Below are 26,298 nucleotides of genomic sequence, written 5' to 3' on the forward strand. Positions count from 1 at the left end.
TTTATCTGTAGAGTCTATGTTAAGAGCTTCTATTCAGGGAATAGGGAATCTTTACCCCGTTATTCGTGCAGATACGATTAAAAAACGTGTTACAGAGAAGAGTTTAGATAATGTATCTATACATATTTTCTCCTCTGCTGTTTGATGAGGAAGTTATATATGTTACAATTATGGATACAGTTTAGTTAGAAAGCAAAGCAGTGATCCTATGGTCGCTGTTTCGGATCCTAGATTCGAGGTGATTGTGATCCCCTGTCTATCAGCATTTCTAGGATCGTGAGTGAGGCACTTTGAGATTTCCTCTACTTTCATAAACTGACACACTGTAATGTACCTTACGTCAGTCAGTATTGGTTAATTCTGTGTCGGTTAAATGTAGGTTGTATGAACAGAAGTATAAAGCGTAAAATACATGCCTTGTAAACGTAAAGCGAAACTAGTATGGCGAATCTTCCTGTGATTAACATCTTTGAATTTGAGATGACATAGTTCGTATAAACAGTAATTCTTAATGCTTTAACGATTATTTGGATTATTACTATTAATTCCTCCAGACAATTTTCTTAGATTCACTATGTGACTTTTCCCGACAGCTTACAAGGTGCTCGGCATCAGAATAAGAAAGTCAAGGGTCAAGGTCAAGATTCTAGCTGACTTCCGGTCTGTGAAACGGGTGAAGACACGGCATAGATTGAGACTGGTGATTGACAGCAAGTGTTCGTGTGATCTCATCACCAAACTGAAACCCCGTAAGTGAACTGACTTCATTGCATAAATACTTCGACGTCCGGCTCAGAGGACGGCCATTCATGATGCTCGTCCTGTAGCAGTGGTTTGATAAGCACATTGCAAGGGCAGCACCTGGTACATCTCTGGTGTCGTTTTACTTTTTGCAACAAATCCCTGTGTTTTCCGGGCTTGACAAAGGATGTCTTCAATCAGAATATCACATTTACACAGAACCTAATGGTTTTGAGAACTAGGGGGTATAAAATATCAACGATTTTATTATCCCCCGCCACGAAGTGGGACAGGGGATATAGGAATGGAGTTCGTCCGCCCGTTGGCTACTCAATGGGAACAAATGTTCTCAAAAGCTATTTAAGTTTTAAGTTTTACACACTGATGCTACTGGTCACGATCTCAAATGAGTTTGAAAATTTGTGTCTTAAAATTATTTTGTACAGTGCACTGGCCTTTGCTGCCGTGCTTATCAGCTTAGTTCATACTGCGGGGAATGGGCACATGTTAACTCCGAAACTACTGAAGTGACATGAATGCAAGTTTGCATGCTTATCTAAGAGATACTTGTTAAGACTGAGTATGAAAATTGGTGCCGTAATTTGAGAGTTTCCAGAGTTACATCACTAGTTACATGTTTTTTAGATTTTGTGCCAACGCAGTTAGGGCCCTTGACCCATGTTATTTTTATTTATGTAGCGCATAGTGTCTGCACTGGGGAAAGTAACATCATATTTTTACATGCCACCCCAGTGCCTATCTCTCCTTTAGTATATATAGGACTCTTTTTTCATACTTAACGTTAACTTTCATGTTATTCACTTCTATATGGATAAAGAAAATTCTAATGTGCCCTGTAGCGGGGGATAGTGATAACGCTGTTTCTTGTGGATTTATCTTTAGGGAGCCTGTGAATGCCGTTGCAGATCAGTTACTCGAAACAATCAGTACACACACTGTTGCTACGATTTCACAGCCACTGTGGTGATTTCTCCTTGTAGCAACTGTTTCCCAAACTAACGATGATATCCAAATTCGGCCTTTTGTCTCTGAGTTATTCATTGTGAATTTGTAACAGATTACACCAAACATTGCATGATGCAGTACTGTACGGTATCATCCCAGATAAAAGCCAACGACTAACACATAAACTGGAGACGTCCTTTGAATGTCCGATTGATCAAATTTCCCTTTCTATGTCACAAGGAGCTGTGCTTGCACTGTTCATGATGAAAAGAGTTGATCTCGATTCCAAACCACGAGAGCTTATCATTGGAGCCGAGACTTCCGCCATTCTTCTGCCAAAAACTCTGGAGAGAAAGTTAATTCGTGAGAGAACCAACTGCACAAAGCTGTAAGTAAATAATGTATTCATGTATTGTACAACTTGGCTCTTTATGATTACACCCCCCTAAAAAAACAAACAAAACAACAACAACAAAAAACAAATAAAATAAAAAACAAAAAAACAAACACGTGCCTCAGCCAACGTGTTTGAAGACTTTCTAGATTTGTTTATGAAAGAAATGGAAAATATTGTACTGTAAATAAGAATAAAAGGTCCTACAGGCATCAAAGTGGCATCAACGTGAGGATTTTGCCTGTTTATTAAACAGTATTTGCACCTTTGGCTATTGCTAGCTACCCGAAATTAATTCATGACACTTTTATTAAACTTAAAGACACGAAGCCATGAGAAAGATCACGTTAAGAGCCATGGTGAATAGTGTCGGCTTTAATCCAGTGTATCGCTACTGGTAGTCACACCATCGTGGCATAGCGGAATTAATTGCCCGCGGCTGTCAAAGCAGGCCAGGACGGTGTCTTGTTCATCGATGGTTTGTGTTTTTTAGCGGAAGATTGACTGACGTTGATTTGTTTTTGTTTATTTGTTGTTTAACGCCGCACTCAGCAATATTCCAGCTATGTGACGGCGGTCTGTAAATAATTGAGTTTGGACCAGGCAATCCAGCGATTAACGTCATGAGCATCGATCCACGCAATTGGGATACCATGACATGCATCGACCAAGTCAGCGAACCTGACCACCCGAGCCTTTTAGTCGCCTCTTACGGCAAGTATAGTCGCCTTTTAATGCGATTGGTTGCTGAAGACCAATTCTACCCCGGATCTTCACGGGTCGACTGTCGTTGAAGGCACAGAATCCCAGAATAGTTATACAGTGAGCCAGTATGCCAGTGAGCCAACGACCCAGAAAGACAGTAAGCCAGAAAGACATCTCCCACCTTAGTATCTTACGGCTTACAGCTTACCATTTAGAATTACCCGTTTGGAAAATATATGGGTGGGGTGGTTGCCGATCCGATCATAAACCTGGCCATATCTCTTTGTCCGCAGACTCCAGCAGTACGAAACAGGCAACAAAGACAGGAAGCCACGTGAAGAAATAGTATATATTGAAGACTGAGACACCTCACAAAACGCAGACACCTATCACCCTGTGTTGTTGATTAATGAAGATTATATACAATACATACTGACAACAATATGTCATGTTTAACCCGTTCCATACTTGTGTGTTTCAGTATTCACTAGATAATACTGTGGAAGCGTTGTCTTCTATCATTGACTCACCGTGGAGTATAGTGAGTGAGTGTAGTTTTACGCCGCTTTTAGCAATATTCCAGCAATGTCGCGGCGGGGGACACCAGAAATGGGCTTCACACATTGTCCGTGGAGTATAGCAACAACGGCAGCAAAATTGTTTTGTTGTGTTTCGTCCTTTTCAACAAAATAGAATGTTAATAAACTATGTTAGTATTGACCGTGTTATTCTGGGGATCCAGGCTTTCTGACTATTACTTGGTACAACCTTATAATAAACAGGGCGTCGGTTCCCAACCATGAGGGGCGGTCGGGTAGCCTAGTGGTTAAAGCGTTCGCTTTTCACGCCAAAGACCCGGGTACTAGTCCCGACATGGTTCAATGTGTGAAGCCCATTTCTGGTGTCCCCCGTCGTGATATTGCTGGAATATTGCTAAAAAAGCGACGTAAAACCATATTCACTCACTCACACTTAACCATGATTTCGCTAATTCGGTGTTAATACTGACAAATGTGCTCGGAAATGGCATTGTCGGGATTATCCGGGTTTCGTTTAAATTCTGGTGTTTTCTCTCCCATTTTGTTTGCCAAATGTTTTGATAATGTGCCAGTTTACCTATATTCCTGAAGTTGTGCAACTATCACACCAACACTACTCTCAGTGTATATAATAGCCCTATAGCCTTACCTACTGTCTATAGCGGTGTGTTATTTATCATATTACCTGCCCTATATCACGTAAGCTTAAGCTTTGTTGTATTGTTACACGGCATATGTCGTATACATAGTATGTAATGCAAATAAACATTGAATTATTCTCTTGCCTTGTCAATATATACTTAATCTTATATGTAGTACTTAAATGAAGTTAAGAAAAACCGATCCTTTCATATCGTCGGGTGTTCTTTAACTTTTGAGAAGTATATAATTGTATTGTTACTTCGACCTTCCCAAGCTTATTTTTAAGCAGAAAATCTTGTTTTCCCAGATTCTTGTGTGAGAGAGTGAGTTAAGTTGAACGCCGCTTTTAACATTATTTCAGTTATATCACGGCGTATCAGATTAAAGTGGGAGGAGTGAGTGAGTGAGTATGGTTTTACGTCGCTTTTGGCAATATTCCAGCAATATCGCGGCGGGGAACACCAGGAATGGGTAAAGTTTGAGGAAGGTGTCAGACGTTTACAACTTTGGTGAAACCCTTGAGCGCGGGTATGGTTCTGACAAAACCAGAAACATATTTGGGGCAAACTCACAATCAAACGTTTCTGGCCTTTCCAAAGGGCCGCAACTCTTGGCAGCGAATTGCGACAACTGGTAATATATATGACATTCATTATCCATTCAGTGTTCACCGTCCACTTAATAATAACAATAACTTTTCATATTAGTTGAAACCCACATCGCGACAGCAGTAGCCAAGTCGTCTAAGGCGCCGCAGCTGTGCAGAGTTGCGCCCCTTGGGCACGCCGGAAACCTATGATCGTGGGTTTGAATCCCGGTTCGCCCCGACTATGTTTCAGCATCCTACCTGTGCTCGTTGGTAAGCTCCAACATTCAGATGATACACAGTGACATAACTGGAAGTTGTTCAAAGTAGCTTTAAACCCGACTCACTCACTCGCTTTTCAATTGAAAAATTCCTTGGATTCGAACCCCAACCTATCGGGTATACAAAACACAGCCTTCAGGTATGTAGTTTGGTCATTACCGCCAAATAGGCACTTGGCCACTCTAGGACAGGTAGATCGACTATAGGTTGTAGTGACCAAAATAACTTCACTTATTGTACCCCTTTTTGTATCGGTGGGAGGTTGCCCACATACGGCGTCAGTGGAAGAAGGCAGCTATTTGTGACAAGTAGCTGCATTCTCACTCAAACTCACTATAGGGCAACCTCCCACCAGCCTCTGTGACAAGTAGATGACTTCTCACACTGACGCAGTATAGGGCAACCTCCCATCAGTATGTGTGACAAGTAGCTGCGTTCTCACACAGACGCAGTATAGGGCAACCTCCTACCAGCCTGTGTGACAAGAAGTTGATTTCATCCACTGACGCAGCATAGGGCATCCTCCCACCAGCCTCTGTGACAAGTAGATGACTTGTCACACTGACGCAGTATAGTGCAACCTCCTACCAGCCTCTGTGACAAGTAGCTGCGTTCTCACACTGACGCAGTATAGGGCAACCTCCCACCAGCCTGTGTGACAAGTAGCTGCCTTCTGGCACAGACGCAGTATAGGGCAACCTCCCACCAGCCTGTGTGACAAGTAGCTGCCTTCTTGCACTGACGCAGTATAGGGCAACCTCCTGCCAGCCTGTGTGACAAGAAGTTGATTTCATCCACTGACGCAGTATAGTGCAACCTCCCACCAGCCTCTGTGACAAGTAGCTGCCTTCTCACACTGACGCAGTATAGGGCAACCTCCCATCAGTCTGTATGTGCAATCCAGGTGCAGGTATTCTTATATATGTCAGGAGACATAGAGTTAAAACCTGGGCCATTAAATAAAGAACTAGAAGACATGAAATCAACAATCATTCAGCAAATAAAAGATTCAGAGGATAAACTAACAAACGAGATCAGTTCAATGAGGAACGATATTTATTTGTTACGTGGTGATGTCACAGATCTTGAAAAACAACTAAAGGACCCCAAGGAAGAAAATAACATCATGAGGTTAGATATTGATGCTGTTAATGATAATGTTGATGAGATCCATAATGGTTTTGATGCTATTGATTCATGCATAGAGGATCTTGAAGGAACAACATAATTATCTATGGTATCTTTGAGAGTGCAAACGAATCTTATTCTGTTTGCAAAAATAAAACATTGGATGTTCTGAACTCTGCCAGACCTGATGACAATGAACTATCAGTGGATGACATCAACTTCTTGTCACACAGGCAGGTGGGATGTTGCCCTCTAATGCGTATGTGTGAACTGTAGGATAGGACGCATGTCGTCCGATAAACAAAGCCCATTTATTGCAAAGATGGTTCATTGGGACGATAAAATAAAGACTCTGAACTTGAGAGGTTCTCTTAAGTCCAGAGGCTACGGTATAGCAAACGATCTGACGGTGAACCAGAGACAAGAAATAAAACAATGCAAAGAGTAAGACACAAGCAAACATTATTTCTTTAAAGGTGGTAAACTGTCGTCTGCTCCTGTACGTGATACGTACGCTTCACGCGTAAATACAGACGTGACTCTACCCGAGTCACGTGACGGGAACAACCTGCCTATCATAACGTCTTTACGAGCGCTTCATGTATGCGGATACCCATCGTTTGATAACGCCTACCATACTCATTCACTGTTTAAGTAGGATGACAGCAAAGCAGATATTTTCCAAGAACGTCTGTTATCAGACACTTTCGCATGCCTCTTAAAAAAAGCTATTGAATCTGTTTTTACAAAAATGATGAAAGTGTATCATTCTTTACAGAAGCTATTGTATATGCAGGGAATGTAATGAAAAGGGAAGTAACCCCAACAAGGAAAGTAAACAGTGGTTTGACTGGGAATGTGAGTTGTTGAAGAAGGAAAGATACACTCTTTTAAACCATTTCAGGAAATTAAAGGACAAAGATTCACTTGCTAAGTACACTGATTCGAAAAGTATGAATAAACCAACTTGCAGAAAAAAAAGAACCAAAATTTCATGGATAGAAGCTGAAAAAAACTAGAAGAAAGTATCAGCTCATCAAAACAGTTTTGGACGACCTTGAAAAGCATTAGCATAAGGAAGGAAACTAAAATTAACAAAGAAATTGTCTGTTGATAATGATGAAACCAATTTTGCAGCGGAAGTATTAGATTCCTCAATCTCAAAAGAAGAAATTAAATTTGCTATTCACAGTCTTAAAAACTTGAACGGCTCTGTAATTGACAGACTATTAACAGAATTCTTCAAATACTCTCTTCATAACAACCTGTCGTATTTGGAAATATTTTTTAATAAAATAAAGGATACCTCTTACTTTCCAAAAGATTGGACTCTAGGTACTATCGTTCCAATTCACAAACAAGCTCAGTGACAGATGTAGAAACCTGTAGAGGGATTACACTTACCAGTATATTCAGTGAGGTATTTATTAGCATTATTAAAAAAAAACGCTTGGTATTGTGGTCGGATACACTTGATGAGATCGAGAAAGAGCCAGCAGGTTTTCTACAAGGTTACTCTACCACTTATAATATGTTTATCCTCAAGGCTCTAATAGATAAGTATATTCAAAATTGTACGCTATATTTGTAGACTTTTCTAAAGCATTCGATTCAGTCTTTAGAGAGACAAGTCATGGTATCTATTTAATTCACACGGTGTCAGTAATAAAATGGGTAAACTGTTATGTCAGTGGTATTTATAAGGAAGTTAAATCATGTGTTAAACAAAACGGCATGTATTCAGGTTCTTTTATCTGCCATACTGGTGTACGCTAAGGATGTGTATTAAGTCCTATTTTGTTCTGTTTTTATTTATTAATGAGCCTTCAGCCCAAATCAAAAGAAATTATGATGATGGTTTACAATTACATCCTGAACTTATGAAAAATTAATATAATCATGTTCTCAAGTACTGTAAAAGGTTTACAAACGTTGATAAAACAGCTATAATTGTACTGTGATACGTGGAAACTTAATGTTAATTAATAAAACAAAAATTGTTGTATTTAACAAGGGAAACATGCTGTCAAAAAATGAAAAGTGGTACTTTCGGGGACAATAACTCCAAACTGAAACCTCATATAAATATCTTGGCGTAATATTTTCAAGTAAATTATTACAGAACCGACATATGCGTAATGCTGTAATCCAAGCTGAAAAGATGTTATTAGGAATTTTGACAAACGTTTGAACATTTTAGCGACTGTGCTTATAAATCTGTGTTCAAAGTTTTTGACACAAAAATAGCTCCTATTGTTTCCTATGGTTCGGAAATATGGGGTTTTGCAGAGGCTAAAGAAATTGAATCCGTACATTTATATACTTGTAAAATATTTCTTGGTACTTCTAACGTAATCGTTTATGGTGAATGTGGTAGCATGTCCTTGTATATATATCACTATATAAAAAAACATAAGATATTGGTTAAAATTACTAAAAATGCTAGAAAGTAGATTGCAAAAAAGGTTATAATATGATGCTATTGTATGAAAAGAATGGAGATCAAAATTGGGCATACAACGTTAAATGTCTACTGTATAAAAGTGGGTGTGGTTACATATGGGACAACCAAGGTTTCTTAGAGAATCATGCCACGTTCATATCGAAAATAAGGTAGACGCTTTTTGACATGTACTTTCACACATGGAGATCTACTGTGTGAGAAGGCAGCTACTTCTCAGTAGTCACCCAGGCTGGTGGGAGGTTGCATTATACTGCGTCTGTGTGAGAAGGCAGCTACTTCTCGGTAGTCACCCAGGCTGGTGGGAGGTTGCATTATACTGCGTCTGTGTGAGAAGGCAGCTACTTCTCAGTAGTCACACAGGCTGGTGGGAGGTTGCACTATACTGCGTCTGTGTGAGAAGGCAGCTACTTCTCAGTAGTCACACAGGCTGGTGGGAGGTTGCATTATACTGCGTCTGTGTGAGAAGGCAGCTACTTCTCAGTAGTCGCACGGGCTGGTGGGAGGTTGCACTATACTGCGTCTGTGTGAGAAGGCAGCTACTTCTCAGTAGTCACACAGGCTGGCGGAAGGGTTGCACTATACTGCGTTTGTGTGAGAAGGCAGCTACTTGTTCCACAGGCTCGTGGGAGGTTGTCCTATACTGCGGTTGTGTGAGAAGGCAGCTACTTGTTCCACAGGCTCGTGGGAGGTTGTCCTATACTGCGCCTGTGTGAGAAGTCAGCTGCTTGTCACAGAGGCTGGTGGGAGGGATAGATAATGACAGTGATGTCGGCACTTCATGGCTGGAGGATGTCTCAACTACCACACCACTTGGTGTTTCCCCTCCGTGTCACGCCCTCATCCCCATCTTTGATACATTGCATCGTCTTAAGGGCTCTGTGGTCAGTCGTGCCGGGCACACGTTTGCGGTCTGGAAGTATCTGGTCAGTCATCTGCACCTGATAGTCCAGCTTTGTACCCGATATCCAAGTTCGGCTATGTACCCGATAGCAAAGTCCGGCTTTGTACCCGATAGCCAAGTCCGGTTTTGTACCCGATAGCCAAGCCAAGCCTGATCTGGTAGGAAGACGAGCATGCTTTAAGGTCCTCTTGAAAAAGATAATCACCATCACAACTTGAATTTATCAACTCTTTGTGGATATCAAACACAAGTATTTCGACATCTTGATCGGAAAGACATTTGTGAATGTTTTGACAGACACAGGTGTGTTTTGAAGGTGAACTCTATCCTTTACTCAAACAACTGATATGAAGATGTTCCTTGGACTCCTCGTTCTTGCCTCCATGGTGGTGCTTCCCTGCGAGGGTAACAACGCCACTGGGTAAGTAGTTTATTGCTCTTAATTCCAAACGGTTGATAGCACAGCATAATGCCTCTGTGAACTGCACATGGATCCCCTAGGATTTGATGTTTGTTGTTTAACGCCGCACTCAGCAATATTCCATTCCGCATGTTGATGATGCATAGTACACCAGTAGATGATGTATAGTACACCAGTAGATGATGTAAAGTACACCAGTAGATGATGTATAGTACACCAGTAGATGATGTATAGTACACCAGTAGGTGATGCATAGTACACCAGTAGATGATGTATAGTACACCAGTAGATGATGTATAGTACACCAGTAGATGATGTATATTGCACCAGTAGATGATGTATAGTACACCAGTAGATGTTGCATAGTACACCAGTAGATGATGCATAGTACACCAGTAGATGATGTATAGTACACCAGTAGATGATGCATAGTACACCAGTAGATGATGTATAGTACACCAGTAGATGATGCATAGTACACCAGTAGATGATGCATAGTACACCAGTAGATGATGTATAGTACACCAGTAGATGATGCATAGTACACCAGTAGATGATGTATAGTACACCAGTAGATGATGTATAGTGCACCAGTAGATGATGTATAGTACACCAGTAGATGATGTATAGTACACCAGTAGATGATGTATAGTACACCAGTAGATGATGTATATTGCACCAGTAGATGATGTATAGTACACCAGTAGATGTTGCATAGTACACCAGTAGATGATGCATAGTACACCAGTAGATGATGCATAGTACACCAGTAGATGATGTATAGTACACCAGTAGATGATGTATAGTACACCAGTAGATGATGTATATTGCACCAGTAGATGATGTATAGTACACCAGTAGATGATGCATAGTACACCAGTAGATGATGCATAGTACACCAGTAGATGATGCATAGTACACCAGTAGATGATGTATAGTACACCAGTAGATGATGTATAGTACACCAGTAGATGATGTATAGTACACCAGTAGATGATGTATAGTACACCAGTAGATGATGTATATTGCACCAGTAGATGATGTATAGTACACCAGTAGATGTTGCATAGTACACCAGTAGATGATGCATAGTACACCAGTAGATGATGTATATTGCACCAGTAGATGATGTATAGTACACCAGTAGATGTTGCATAGTACACCAGTAGATGATGTATAGTACACCAGTAGATGATGCATAGTACACCAGTAGATGATGTATAGTGCACCAGTAGATGATGTATATTGCACCAGTAGATGATGTATAGTACACCAGTAGATGTTGCATAGTACACCAGTAGATGATGCATAGTACACCAGTAGATGATGCATAGTACACCAGTAGATGATGCATAGTACACCAGTAGATGATGCATGGTACACCAGTAGATGATGTATAGTACACCAGTAGATGATGCATGGTACACGTGGCCTTCAATATTATTTTATTTATGTAGCGACATGCATCCACGTGTGTGTGGCTGCTTGTACTCGTCTTGACTTGTGTCTGTTTTTCCCTGTTAATGCCGATCGCCAGGGGGGGGGGGGGGGGGGGGGGGGGGGGGTACAGCAAACTTGTACTATCTGTTGATGTCCTTCTCGTATGACGCGGTCGGTGAAGCAAACCACCGACCGTCCGCTCTCCGGGCAGACGCTCTTCCACTAGACCACGAGGTCGATGGAATGTTACTGGTACAAGTGTAGATTCTGTCAGATGCTACATTGTGCGGGGCATGGTTAGTGCGATCGTGCATAGAATACAGTACATGTACATGTATTATGATATAATATGGGACACGTGGCTAGTACAATAGAAGATGGTGCTTGTACATGTAGTGTATAATAGTGTGCGAGTACAATAGAAAATGGGGAGGTATATGTATTGCATAATATTGTGCGGTACGTGGTTAGTACAATAGAAAATGGGGAGGTACATGTGTTGTATAACATTGTGCGGTATATGGTTAGTACAGTAGAAGATAGGGAGGTACATGCATTGTAGAATAGTGTGCGGTACATGGTTAGTACAATAGAAGATGGGGAGGTACATGTATTGTACAAGAGGGTGCGGTACATGGGGATAATGTAGATTTGATGTACCTATTTTGGATCAAATCGAGTGAAGCATGGATTCTGCATTATTGGAATGGATTCGAACCACAGCTTTAAAAATATAATGATTGTTAAAAGATAAAAAGGTTCCTGCCACTGACAGATAATATACACTAGCGTCGGCAATTCTCTTACCAGCCTACATCCTAATCTGTTGAATCATATAATTGTTATAGTGCAAACCATTTCAATACTTTTATTTAAAAAAGGTATAAACCATTTTAATACTTATTAAACATTTCATTTATCTAAACACCTAACTGGTTCAATAAGTGCACCGAAATTCTATGCCCTTTGTCTGTTAAATATATTCAGCAAACATTCGGCGTATTCCCTCTTATCATAAGCCCCTCCGGGCAGGACCCTTAATCTCCAGCGCTATCTACTGGTATAAATTTCAATTAACACCTCCTTACGTCGGCGGATCTACGTACATACATACATACATACATACATACATACATACATACATATACACACACACATGTGGGACAATTACCTTGCCACACGTTACGTAATACCTCGCTCTACAAAACCCGACTGACATGGTCAGTCAGGGAGACAGCCAGAAGATCGACTCGTGTAAGTGACAGAACGGTTCTCCCACCCGGGAAGATTGGCCACTCGGTCCCGAAGTGCGTTCTGTCACGATATTATCAACATGTACCTTTCCGACTTATTCCAAACCGTCAACAATAAACATGGCTGCTGTCGTCCTAAACTTCACCCCTGAGTTTTGTCATCCGTCATCACCCTGAGCTCATAGCTTTACAAGTTCAATGACCCCTCTGCCACGATATGAGACGAGATCTCCCCTGTACCGTACGGTTTTGCGGGTTTGACCTTGACCCGACTAGCGTATTGAACATGTTCAGTACGCACACACTAAGATGTTATGGAGTCAAGTGCTATGTTGGAAGTGTGTCGCTTATCTGAATATCCGTTTGTCGTATCTTGCTTGGTAACCAGCGTCCGGAACGTCTTCACCACATCAGATGGCTTCAACACTTTGAGGGATATTCCAATATCACAGTAGCTATTGCGATCTGCGTTAAGATGGCATGCAAATATTGACTCTTACTGCATTTTGCGTAAAAAAGGTGCCAATTCGGATATGGAACTACAAGGTACTCTGGACATTAATAGCTTCAGTCATGAATAAAAAGCAAAATAGATTTAACTAGGCATTGATAGGATATATATCGGTGGATATATATATATATATATATATATATATATATATACTGAGTCAAATTAAAAACTTCACATTTTTAAAAGTAATCCCATATATGATATACAACGGACAAATGTATCAGAGAAGGTCATTTTTAATCATGAATGTCCAAAGAAGGATTTAAATTAAAGGTGGTAACCATAATTTGTTCCAAGCACCTACGGTATTCGGTAATAACATCAACAGTTTAAATCATAAGTCCCAAGCACGAGAATCTGATGGTACACAAGTTCAGTAGCGTGTATGGCCTCCATGTGTGTTGACAACTGCCACACAACGCCTCCGCATGGACCTTGTGATGCTTGTGAACACATGATTGGGAAGAGGACGCCATTGTTGCTGCAAAATGGTGCCAAGATCTTGCAAATTCTGTGGTTGGTTCTAGAGAGTGCGTAGACTTCTGCCAAGAGCATCCCAGACGTGTTCGATGGGATTGAGGTCGGGAGACCTTGACGGCCAGTCCATAACGTTGACTCCCGCATTCTGAAGGAAATTCCTTGTCAAAAATGCTGTTTGGGGTCTGGCATTGTCGTGTTTGAAGATCAAACCGGGTCCATGTGCTGCCATAAAAGGCAGAAGTTCTGGTGCCAGTACCTGGTCGCGGTAAGCAGCAGCGTTGAGGTTGCCACGGATGACAAGAAGCCTGGAACGTGCATTGCCACAGAAAGCACCCCACACCATGACACCTCCGCCTCGAAATCTGTCAACTTCCTGTACACAACACTGGGCGTAACGTTCATGACGGCGCTTCCACACCCTCGCTCTACCATCAGCAAATCGAAGATTAAATCGGGATTCATCACTGAAGACGACTTGATTCCAATGAGTCCATCGTAAGTGTCGCTGTGCCCACAATTGACGTTGACGTCTGTGTAATTAAGTCAGAATCGGCCCGCAGTATGGCCGTCGTGCTTGAAGGTGAGCAGTTCTCAGACGGTTTCGAATAGTTTGCGCACTCAGTCTACCCCTAAACAGTTCATTTCTGGTTGATGTAGCCGTCAAAAATCGGTTACGGAGGTGACGTAAGACAATCTGACGATCCTCTGCATGTGACGTCACACGTGGTCGACCTGGCCGAGGGCGATCAGCGGTGGTACCCGTTTGCTGTAGACGCGTCTGTAAATCATAAACAGTCCGTCGACTACAACCCATCGTCCTTGCGACTTCAGCTACGGACGTTCCCGTCTGCAACATGCCGATGGCACGTTCACGTTGCACATTTGAAAGGCGTGGCGTGACAAATGGCCGTAAAGACTTTTGTTTTCTTGTGTTTTCTTTTTTTTGTTAATGACTGCTAACAAGTATTGCTGAAAACACGTGCGGTTTTATGGCTACATGACCAGTTGCACGTGAAAAAACACTTTTGCCACTATAGTGATGTGCACATGATTTTGATCGATTCACCTGCACAAAAACGGGTGCTATCTGAAGACAATACGTGGCAATTACTGTTTGAATACACAATAAGGGCCCACAATGATAACTGGTCAAAATGTTAAATTTTTAGGATTGTGAAGTTTTTAATTTGGTTCAGTATATATTGTCGCTGTTCCAGTAATACTTCGGGGTTTTGACTCATTCACTCACTCATTTGAGTCGATGATATATCCGTTTTGACAAAAAGACGCGTGGGGTGTGTGTGTGTGTGTGTGTGTGTGTGTGTGTTTGTGTGTGGTGTGGTGTGGTGGTGGTGGTGGTGGTGGTGGTGTGTGTGTGTGTGTGTGTGTGTGTGTGTATAAAATAACTTCACCATATTTCTCAATAATGCTTTTCCGATGCCTACACCAACCTTCAGAAAATCGAAGATTCTATATTCTTCGGATTTCTACTTTCTGTATACGCATATGGAATTGTACTCATATGGAGTTCGAGCCATTGGAGCATCCATTTATGAAACATCTGTAATCAAAATAGATTATTCTAAGTGACAATTTTAAAGATTCGACAAATCGTCATTTGGGCACAACGTTAACGCAATGTTATTCATTACTGTATATTTAACAAAATGCAACAACGCGACATCTTGATTTATTCGTGATTGTATTCACCATTGCATATTTTTTTTTATTTTAACACGCGACATTTTCAGCTAGTCAGTCTTGTAAACAATCGGTCTCGACCAGACGAACCAGTGACTGATATTATGAGCAACGTCCCACGCTTTCGCGGCCCGGTACCCAACAATCGGTCAAGTCAAAAGCCTGACCACCGATCCATTCAGTACGACAGGCATAGGTTGTTGGGGGCCAGTTCTAATCCGTGATGGGGCGGTAGGGTAGCCTAGTGATTAAAGCGTTCGCTCGTCACGCCGAAGACCCGGGTTCGATTCTCGACATGGGTACAATGTGTAAAGCTCATGAAATTGCTGGAATATTGCTAAAAACGGCGTAAAACCATACTCACTCCGACACTCACTCTAATCCGTAATGCTCAAGCAACACATGCTTCGATATCTTAAATAAAAACAAAACAAACCCTTTCCACACCCGTACAAAATCTTGCTTAAAGAATACGCTATTGTACCTTCCGACTGCCTTATGAGCAAGAAACCATTCAGAAAACCCGTTGTTTCTGCTCCTCCTACACCTCTACATATTCTGTTGAATGTAGCGGGGCAGGGGTGGAATACTGTTCAAAGCGGCGTTAAACCCAACTCACTCACTGACTGATGTACATAACTCTGCGTGTTGTTTTGCCAGGAGTTACCTGCTGACGATGCCGAGTCAGATGGAGGTGGGGAAACAACAGCGGATCTGTCTGACTCTGTACAAGTACCGACGAATGGATGTGTACTACACACTGAGGTGCCCCGAAAAAAAGAAGCGATACTTCTACGAGAGAAATAAGTACAGGCGAGGTGGGGCAATCTACGTACACTTAATACACTGCAATCTACATACACTTAATGCACTGCAATCTCCATACACTTAATACACTGAAATCTCCATACACTTAATGCACTGCAATCTCCGTACACTTAATACACTGCAATCTCCATACAATTAATACACTGCAATCTCCGTACACTTAATGCACTGCAATCTCCATACACTTAATGCACTGCAATCTCCATACACTTAATACACTGCAATCTACATACACTTAATGCACTGCAATCTCCGTACACTTAATACACTGCAATCTCCTTACACTTAATGCACTGCAATCTCCATACACTTAATGCACTGCAATCTCCATACACTTAATATACTGCAATCTCCATACACTTAATGCACTGCAATCTCCATACACTTAATATACTGCAATCTCCATACACTTAATACACTGCAATCTCCATACACTTAATACACTGCAATCTCCATACACTTAATGCACTGCAATCTCCATACACTTAATACACTGCAATCTACATACACTTAATGCACTGCAATCTCCGTACACTTAATACACTGCAATCTCCTTACACTTAATGCACTGCAATCTCCATACACTTAATGCACTGCAATCTCCATACACTTAATATACTGCAATCTCCATACACTTAATACACTGCAATCTCCATACACTTAATACACTGCAATCTCCATACACTTAATGCACTGCAATCTCCATACACTTAATACACTGCAATCTCCATACACTTAATGCACTGCAATCTCCATACACTTAATACACTGCAATCTACATACACTTAATGCACTGCAATCTCCGTACACTTAATACACTGCAATCTCCTTACACTTAATGCACTGCAATCTCCATACACTTAATGCACTGCAATCTCCATACACTTAATATACTGCAATCTCCATACACTTAATGCACTGCAATCTCCATACACTTAATATACTGCAATCTCCATACACTTAATACACTGCAATCTCCATACACTTAATACACTGCAATCTCCATACACTTAATGCACTGCAATCTCCATACACTTAATACACTGCAATCTACATACACTTAATGCACTGCAATCTCCGTACACTTAATACACTGCAATCTCCTTACACTTAATGCACTGCAATCTCCATACACTTAATGCACTGCAATCTCCATACACTTAATACACTGCAATCCCCAAAACACTTAATACACTGCAATCTCCATACACTTAATATACTGCAATCTCCATACACTTAATACACTGCAATCTCCATACACTTAATACACTGCAATCTCCATACACTTAATGCACTGCAATCTCCATACACTTAATACACTGCAATCTACATACACTTAATGCACTGCAATCTCCGTACACTTAATACACTGCAATCTCCTTACACTTAATGCACTGCAATCTCCATACACTTAATGCACTGCAATCTCCATACACTTAATACACTGCAATCTCCATACACTTAATACACTGCAATCTCCATACACTTAATGCACTGCAATCTCCATACACTTAATACACTGCAATCTACATACACTTAATGCACTGCAATCTCCGTACACTTAATACACTGCAATCTCCTTACACTTAATGCACTGCAATCTCCATACACTTAATGCACTGCAATCTCCATACACTTAATATACTGCAATCTCCATACACTTAATGCACTGCAATCTCCATACACTTAATATACTGCAATCTCCATACACTTAATACACTGCAATCTCCATACACTTAATACACTGCAATCTCCATACACTTAATGCACTGCAATCTCCATACACTTAATACACTGCAATCTACATACACTTAATGCACTGCAATCTCCGTACACTTAATACACTGCAATCTCCTTACACTTAATGCACTGCAATCTCCATACACTTAATGCACTGCAATCTCCATACACTTAATACACTGCAATCCCAAAAACACTTAATACACTGCAATCTTCATACACTTAATACACTGCAATCTCCATACACTTAATGCACTGCAATCTCCATACACTTAATACACTGCAATCTACATACACTTAATACACTGCAATCCCCAAACACTTAATACACTGCAATCTTCATACACTTAATACACTGCAATCTCCATACACTTAATACACTGCAATCTACATACACTTAATGCACTGCAATCTCCATACACTTAATACACTGCAATCTCCATACACTTAATACACTGCAATCTACCTACACTTAATACACTGAAATGTACATACACTTAATACACTGCAGTCTACATACACTTAAACCACTGCAATCTCCATACACTTAAACCACTGCAATCTCCATACATAAAACACACCTTGATGTACATACATTTAATACACTGCCCTTTACGTTACCTTTACAACACTGCAATATACATGCATGTAATACAAGGGATTACACAGATACGTAATACACCCAGCCTTTATTTTATACCCGCTATATACAGGAATACTCACACATGACCATGCAATACACACTATCCACTTTATATGAAGTAGTGTCCTACAGAATCAGTACGCCCTAATGCCTTCAATATTATCACTGTCACCAACTTTCCGATAAAAGCAACAGTTTACTTCATTGCTCCAAATGTATTTATAATTTGTAAATTGCATAATGATTGGGGCTTTGGAGAAAGTGTGTCAGATATACAGAGAATATGTGCAGTAAAATCACCTGTTATTGCGTCACAGGTCAGGGTGGTTGCATCACCTTCACCATACCCAAGAATCTGGGGGGACTTCGACACAAGCTGTCCCTGGCTATGATCGGCCCTAGACGTTTCAGGGAGCACAGCTCGCACACCTTCACTCCGCTGGCGCCACAGCTGACCACCTTTATCCACACGGACAAGCCCATCTACAAGCCTGGACAGCTGGGTAGAACATCATTATTAATATACTGACTCGTCACTAGTGAACACGCAAACACTTTAATGTCAGTGTTAAAAAGTAATATGTGTCCCTTAAAGAGTGTTATTGTATGACCTTGGAATCTACCGAGCCTTTGGCACCACCTCCCATCATGATTTCAATGACGTCAGCGGTGATTGTGATTTTCGATGGATTTTATGTCACATGAAGTAACTCAAGGACTTATTGCTATATCGTTTATAATTATCACAAATACAACAAGAGATCTTCATGACGAAATGTATGACACTTTATAGGCTAATTTGACAAGTGTAACACGTATTTAACACATATGAAAGATGAGGTTAGGTGAAATGGGGTTTAACGTCGCGTCCAAGACTATTGAACTTATAGCAACGCGCATGCACGTGTGTGTGTGTGTGTGTGTGTGTGTGTGTGTGTGTGTGTGTGTGTGTGTGTGTGTGTTAGTCCGGACGAATGCCGTTTATAGTGCTAGTTCATTGAGATACCATGCCGCAGTTTAAGATGAATACCCCACTCAGACACAGTATACTTACTCCGAGCCGACCAGTCCTTGGATAAGCCCCTTGATGCCGAGGAAATCAATGTAATTAGGGTTGTCCTGTCTGCATGTTACAGTGAGAATCAGGATCATGACCGTCGACTCCGAACTGATGCCAGTGACAGACAAGGTAAGCTTACACGTCTACCCCCTGATCCGTGGTGTATCCCTTGGTTAAAGGTTTATTTCCCAACATGGATACAATTTAGTGAAATCTGGTGTCCCCCGTCGGGATGTTGCTGGTTCCGGGAACGAATTCCGTTTTCTTTGAGCGTCTGCTTCTGGACTCATTTCGCCATGATTCTTTTCTCAGCCACTCATCAGCTTTCCTGTCTCGTTGATCCCCAATTGTGTGTCAGAGAAATAAGGGTTTCGATCTGACCAGTTGTCGAAGGGGTCGAATCGTTGTTCAGATTTGCGTCCCTTACTCGTGCCAGGATCCGCTGATCGTGTGTTCGAATGGAATATTTGTTCCGATTATGATCCCTGGTCTGTCATACAGTAAACTACGGTTATAACGAACTCAAAGGGAGCACTAATTTTATTTCGTTATAACCGTAGTTCGTTATAAGGATAAATACAACATAACTGCAGCAAATTTTAGGGACAAAAAAGTAAGTTCGTTATATCCGTCAGTTCGTTATAAGCGTGTTCGTTATAAACGTTGTTTACTGTACTTTGACACCGAAACGATTCTGTGTAAAGGGGGCTTATACTAATTACATGTGTATATAAAAGAACTAAGTATATAATTATTATCTTTGTTGATAAGAATATTATCAATTCGTTGTAGATATCACTCGTTCGGATAATCACACCAAGTGGTGTCATTATGAAACAATGGCGAGATCTCGACAATAAAAAAGGTAAATAATACTGTCGAATGTATGTTAATTCTTCATTTATTCAATAATTTCATTAAATACGCCTCTGTCTGTCTAGAATCGGTTTCGCCAGATTTATTCTTCTTGATACTAAAATGCGTGCAGGACAGAGACGAGTATTATCAAAGGATAAACTAGAGTAGGTTAGTGGTTAAAGTGTTTGCTCCTCACGTTGAAGACCAGGGTTCGATTCCCAAAATGGACAAATTAAGTGCTCTCTGTTCTTGGTATCCCACGCCATGACATTGCTGAATACTGTTCTCATAGCAGTATTGTAAACGTTATTCCAAGAACAAACTGCTGAAATAAAGATTATTATGAATAACAACCACGCATATGACCAAATGTTTATGTGGCAACACTACCTGTTGCAGGAATGTTGACTCTGGAGTTCCAACTGGCGGCAGAGCCAATGCTCGGAGACTGGGCAATAATGGCGGAGACAGGAGGCAAAGAGACGCAAGTAAAGTTTGAAATAGCCGAATACGGTATGTGATGAATCATTGAAGTTCTGACCACAGTTAAGCCTTGTTATCCGGAACCCCGACTCCTCGGGCCATAACTCTTTTACGTAGTGAAATATACAAAGGGACATAATTTCGTAAGCATGCATGATTGTATAGTTCTCTCGGCGCAATAAGATAGTTCTGGGTGTTTGTTACTCCGATTGGGAATGGAACAGTTCGGAATAACGGGGTTTTACTGTAGAGATTTTACAGAACATACTAAACCCCAAAAGGGCGGTGACAGCTTCAGTGGCACTTGAGTGAGTGAGTGAGTGAGTTGTGTTTAACAGTATTCCAGTAATTTCACGGCGTGTCAGCTTAATGTGGGAGGAAAGCCCGAAGTGATGCAGGTCTCAGATGTTTACCACTTCGGTGAAACACACGAGCACGGGTATGGTGCTGACAAACCTAGAAACATAATCGGGGCGAACCAGGATTCGAACCCACAATCATAGGTTTCTGGCGTGGCCAAGGGACGCAACTCTGCACATCGAATCGCGGCGCCTTAGACGACTGGGCCACCCGTGCCCCTCAGTGGCACTTGAAGACATCAGTGTTAAACAGTTACAGTAGCAATCCCTGTTGAAGAAAGAATCTCATTCGACGTAGGTGGTAGCAACATCATTAAATGAGCTGGTTAGAAGAGTACTTTGGTTATTAAACAGAGAGTAAGTTCAATGAGCAGTCTGGTGAAACCCACGAGCGTGTATGGTGCTGTCAGCCACAGTGTCATCATCAGGTGAAACGCACGGATACAGGAACATCATCAGGTTGGACCAACGGCCTGCAGATCCTGACACGACCAAGGAAAGCAATTCTGCACAGGAGACGCATCTTAAACAATACTTGGTCACCACAACTTCTGTTCCGTTGGTAGTTACAGCGACACCACAAGCATTACTGTGTGTGGCGTGATGGGATGTTTGGCACCAGTATAGTTTGTCAGCGTCGTATATGATGACAATGTTACATTTGCAGGTGCACGGATCACCCAGGTGTCTCAGGCGCAGCAACTCGCCGTGAAGACTCCCTGACATCACCATATCATAGACTTCTTCTATTCGACGATAAAACTGCAACGCATTCTAACTGTTTCAGTACTGCCCAAGTTCTCCATCACCTTGACGCCCCCGTCACGTGTAAATGAGAAGACGGAGTTGATTGAGGGGGAGGTGTGCTCCAAGTAAGTAGGACGGTTTATTTTTATAGATTTTTTAGAGTAATGTGTGTAGTATCGCATGGATGCGTATTGTAAGGGAGGTAATACCATTGAGGTCTATGCTTGTCATTAGATGCGACTAACGGAATCGGCTGGTCAGGTTCGCTGACTTGGTTGATGCATGTCATCATATCCCAACTGCGTGGATCGATGTTCATGATGTCAATCACTCGATTGTCTGGTCCAGACTCGATTATTTACCGACCGCCGTCATATAGCTGGACTATTTCTGAGTGCGGCGGTAAACAACAAACAAACAAACCATTGAGGTCGGACTGAGTGTTTACTGTATATGAATAGAAGGCGTGGACCACGTTGAAGGAACAGCCTATTCAGGAAGAAACATATCCTGTCACATTGACCACACGTTTGAGAAGAACAAAATATTAGTACAGACAGACAACAGACACACATTTCCCCTGTAAACCCGGATAAAGCAGATATTCACATGTCGAGCCTAAGTTATATCTACATGTCACAAGTTGTGACCTGGCAGATTGTGTGTCATCGTACCCCGACGATGTGGATCGTTGCTCGTGTGCTCGTGTGCTCGTGATGTCAACCACTGCTTTGTCCGGCCAGACTTGTTTATCACATGAGGGCACGGGTGGTCCTGTCGCCTTAGGCGCCGCAATTCGCAGTGCAGAGCTGCGTCCCTTGGCACGCCAGAAACCCATGACTGTGCTACGATTCCCAGATTATGTTTCAAGGTTTGTCAGCACCATACCCGTGCTCGTGGGGTTCACCGAAGTGGTAAACGTCTGAGACCTGCATCACATTAAGCTGACATACCATGACATTACTGGGGCGGTCGGGTAGCCTAGTGGTTAAAGTGTTCGCTCGTCATACCGAAGAACCGGGTTCGATTCCCGACATGGGTACAATGTGTGACGCCCATTTCTGGTGTCCCCCGCCGTGATATTGCTGGAATACTGCTAAACGCGGCGTAAAACCATATTCACTCACTCACCCGTTTCCATAATACCTGCTTTTGCGTCAACTCCTTGAATTGTGTAACTCGTTACTAGCTGGGGGTCATGTTAATAGACGCACGTGGTTTCAGGTACACGTATGGGCAGCCAGTGAAGGGCAAGATCATGGTGGACACGTGTATTACCGAGTTGTTCCAGACATACGGCACGGGCAAAAAGCCGTGCGCCGTCATCCATGGAGAGGTAAGGGAGCTGGCATGTGTATCTAGGGTTAGATTGTCACTCCCTGCATCCGTCTATATAGAGAAGAATGAGAATATTCCACAGTTTGTTCAGTATAAGAGTGTCCTAATAGTCAGCTGTATTTTATCAGTCAGTCTTTTGCTTAAACATCCAGTAAAAGGTTTACACGGGATTCGACATAAAATTAGGATATATTCTGTTGTCGATTTTGAGGTAGTTCATCGTTGATTAAAACGCCGCTAAATAGTTTTTGAGGTGGTTCATCGTTAATTAAACACCTCTGAATGTAACAAACAGCGGTGTTTATCCAACGATGAAGCACCTCAAAATTAAAACAGAATAGGGGCAGTCGGGTAGCCTGGTGGTTCAAGCGTTCGCTCGTCACGCCGAAGACTCGGGTTCGATTCCCGACATGGGTACAATGTGTGAAGCCCATTTCTGGTGTCCCCGCCGTGAAATTGCTGGAATATTGCTAAAAGCTGCGTAAAACCATACTCACTCACTAAAACAGAATAGATTCATCGCTGGTCTAAATGACTAAAACGCATTTTTAAAACGGATTCTTTTTCAAGTACGTATTCAGCGCAATTATTTGACCGGAAGTGATTATTTCTCATTAGCCAATTCAAATTTAGTAAAATACACCAATCCATTTATACTGAGTACTGCATAGACTTTTTTAATTTACATACACCTGACGTTATTAACGTGAAGGATTCCGCGTGTGTGACATCCACAAGTTCCTGTAATTATAAATTCGTCAACAATTTGTAAAATGTATTACGAGTTTCCTCAAATACTGAATCGAAAGATAACATCTGAATAATTACGTAAGAATGAATGACATGCAACAGAAATCACGACAGCCTGGTTATATTAAATAGAAGAATCCTAACTGAGAATCAAAATCTTTTACAGCATCAATATACTGAGTAATACAGACATCTTGCTTGACACCTGTTAGGTATCTTTAGGACATTCTATTACTATCATCATATCAAGTGATATTCAAATGGTCATTCAACTAATCATTGTATGTGTGACTTTTAAAGGTTTTCTGTTGAAATTATCGAAATACACAATTTGTCTGAAACTAACTACTGAAATTAAATGTGGGTAAAACCCGGAAAGATCCCTGTTTGAATAGGTCTTCTGAAGCACATGCTTGCCGTGAAAGGTGCTTTTCGTAAGAGGCGACTAACGGGATCGGGTGGTCAGGCTCGCTGACTTGGTTGATGCATGTCATCGTATCCCAATTGTGTGGATCGATGCTCATGATGCCAATCGAAGGATTGCCTGGTCCAGACTCGATTATTTACAGACCGCCATCATATAGTAGGAACATTGCTGAGTGCGGCGTTGAACAACAAAGAAACAAACAAACAAACAAAATGTGGGTAAACATGTAACACTGCTTCATAATATTTAGCCAGTCTACTTATGTAACAAAAGTAGAAGTTAAATTTTGAATTTTGTTGTTGTATTATGCACACTCTGTAGACCGCCTCCGTGGTCTAGTGATAGAGCGTCCGCCCTGAGAGCGAAAGGTCCGGGGTTCGATCCCCGACCGCGTCATACCAAAAGACGTTAAAAGATGGTACTTGTTGTTACCCTGTCTGGCGCTCGGCATTTAGGGGCTAAAACAAGGACTGGTCGGCTCAGTGATCTAGCACTATAAATCGGCACCAGTCCGGACTAGTACAAGCAGCCACACAAACACACACACGTACATGCACGTCGCTATATAAGTGCAATAATCTTGGACGCGACGTTAAACCCCATTTGACCTCACCTCACCACACTCAAACATAGATAACACGTGATTGTTAGCATTGAACTGTCACCATGCTCGTATTGATACTCTTACTTTTTACTTTTTAGTATTAATTAAGTTATCCCTCGGTGTGTTTGGACACTGTTACATGTGTTCTGATGTACCTGACTATATGTCATGTTTTAGATAAATGGCTGCTTTACCTACTCCTTTGCCGCCTCCATCCTGAGACCGTACTTCGAAAACCGTTACAACGCTCTCAAACTCAGTACCTTCGTGGCCATATTGGAAGAGGCGACCGGTATGTATGTCATTCTATACTCGTATCTTTCCGTAACGTACAGAGAGGCTTTCGGCTTGTTCCGGGAAGACAAGAGTTGGTTACAAATGGTATATCCCCGTGTTACGGGTTTTCTGACGCTTTACAAACATTCATAGTTTTGTCTCAAATCACATGAAGAACTGTAAAACATACCATTTATTTATAAAAGACAACTTTCTCTAAAAACAAGCCATATCTTAGTATTTACAGTTCCTGTGTGATGCTACACCGCCCATTATAGTGTGAGTATTCGCAACAAACATGGCCGCCCGAAACCGATGATCCAACGATCCGACGTTACTAGTGTATGTAGGGTATTCATACAGTGGTGCAATCAGACTTCACGACCAGAGTTCCAGTCCTTGATTTGACCTTCAAGCCATCATGTGGTAAGATGGAGAGGGCAGTGTATATATAGCCTTATCGTCTGTGTTTATGTTCCAGGTCTGCTGGTCAACCAGACAGTTGACGGCCCCGTCATCAAAAGGTTTGCCGTGAAAGTTGACATCAAAACCTACACAAGGAAGTTTTTCAAACCGCTCTTGCCATATGAATTCAGGGTAAGGATGTAACGGTTGTGTTATGAAGAAACTCAGTGGTCAGTACATGAAGGTTAAATGTATACTCACCGCCAAACGAAACGCGTACCATAGAAACATGGAGGGAAGTATGTACGCTAAGAGGAAATGTTTCCAGCGTGTAACATTTAATGACAAAACTAATCAGTCAGGTGTTGGCACAGAGTATCTGTATTCTTATCACGATGTGTTGCACGTGATCTCCAAACTTTACACGCTAATCCTGCACGAGACAAATGATGGATCTCGAGTAATAGATCTATGACGTCACATGTGATGCGTTCATGGACATCGGTTCACACAACACAACACAACAGTGTGTTCGTTTGTGCATCGAACCAATCTAACATCTCTCGAATGGGAGTAAGTCTTCATATGTTAAACAACATGTATGTATTCGCGCTTCTTTTGGCGGT

At 41.6% G+C, this 26,298-nt stretch overlaps 2 protein-coding genes across 2 annotated transcripts in view; both read left to right on the plus strand.

Moving 5' to 3' along the window:
- The window catches only part of LOC139473959 (alpha-2-macroglobulin-like protein 1), a 54,128-nt gene extending 50,776 nt beyond the window's left edge, over window positions 1–3,352 (plus strand). The window contains exons 43-45 of the mRNA XM_071256814.1: window positions 594–749; window positions 1,948–2,095; window positions 3,100–3,352. Coding sequence (XP_071112915.1) covers window positions 594–749; window positions 1,948–2,095; window positions 3,100–3,169 — 374 coding nt within the window. The 3' untranslated portion in view covers window positions 3,170–3,352. The remainder of the gene's footprint in view (window positions 1–593; window positions 750–1,947; window positions 2,096–3,099) is intronic.
- Window positions 3,353–9,399: 6,047 nt separating this feature from the next.
- LOC139473963 (alpha-2-macroglobulin-like) overlaps window positions 9,400–26,298 on the plus strand; it is a 61,017-nt gene continuing 44,118 nt past the window's right edge. The window contains exons 1-10 of the mRNA XM_071256830.1: window positions 9,400–9,769; window positions 15,815–15,972; window positions 18,683–18,868; window positions 19,502–19,554; window positions 20,218–20,290; window positions 20,683–20,796; window positions 21,913–21,997; window positions 23,097–23,208; window positions 25,169–25,283; window positions 25,749–25,864. Of these exons, the coding sequence (XP_071112931.1) occupies window positions 9,696–9,769; window positions 15,815–15,972; window positions 18,683–18,868; window positions 19,502–19,554; window positions 20,218–20,290; window positions 20,683–20,796; window positions 21,913–21,997; window positions 23,097–23,208; window positions 25,169–25,283; window positions 25,749–25,864 (1,086 nt within the window). The 5' untranslated portion in view covers window positions 9,400–9,695. The remainder of the gene's footprint in view (window positions 9,770–15,814; window positions 15,973–18,682; window positions 18,869–19,501; window positions 19,555–20,217; window positions 20,291–20,682; window positions 20,797–21,912; window positions 21,998–23,096; window positions 23,209–25,168; window positions 25,284–25,748; window positions 25,865–26,298) is intronic.

The sequence above is a fragment of the Haliotis cracherodii genome, unplaced genomic scaffold (assembly GCF_022045235.1).
Source record: "Haliotis cracherodii isolate W230 unplaced genomic scaffold, xgHalCrac1.p SCAF_1, whole genome shotgun sequence".
NCBI lineage: Eukaryota > Metazoa > Mollusca > Gastropoda > Lepetellida > Haliotidae > Haliotis > Haliotis cracherodii.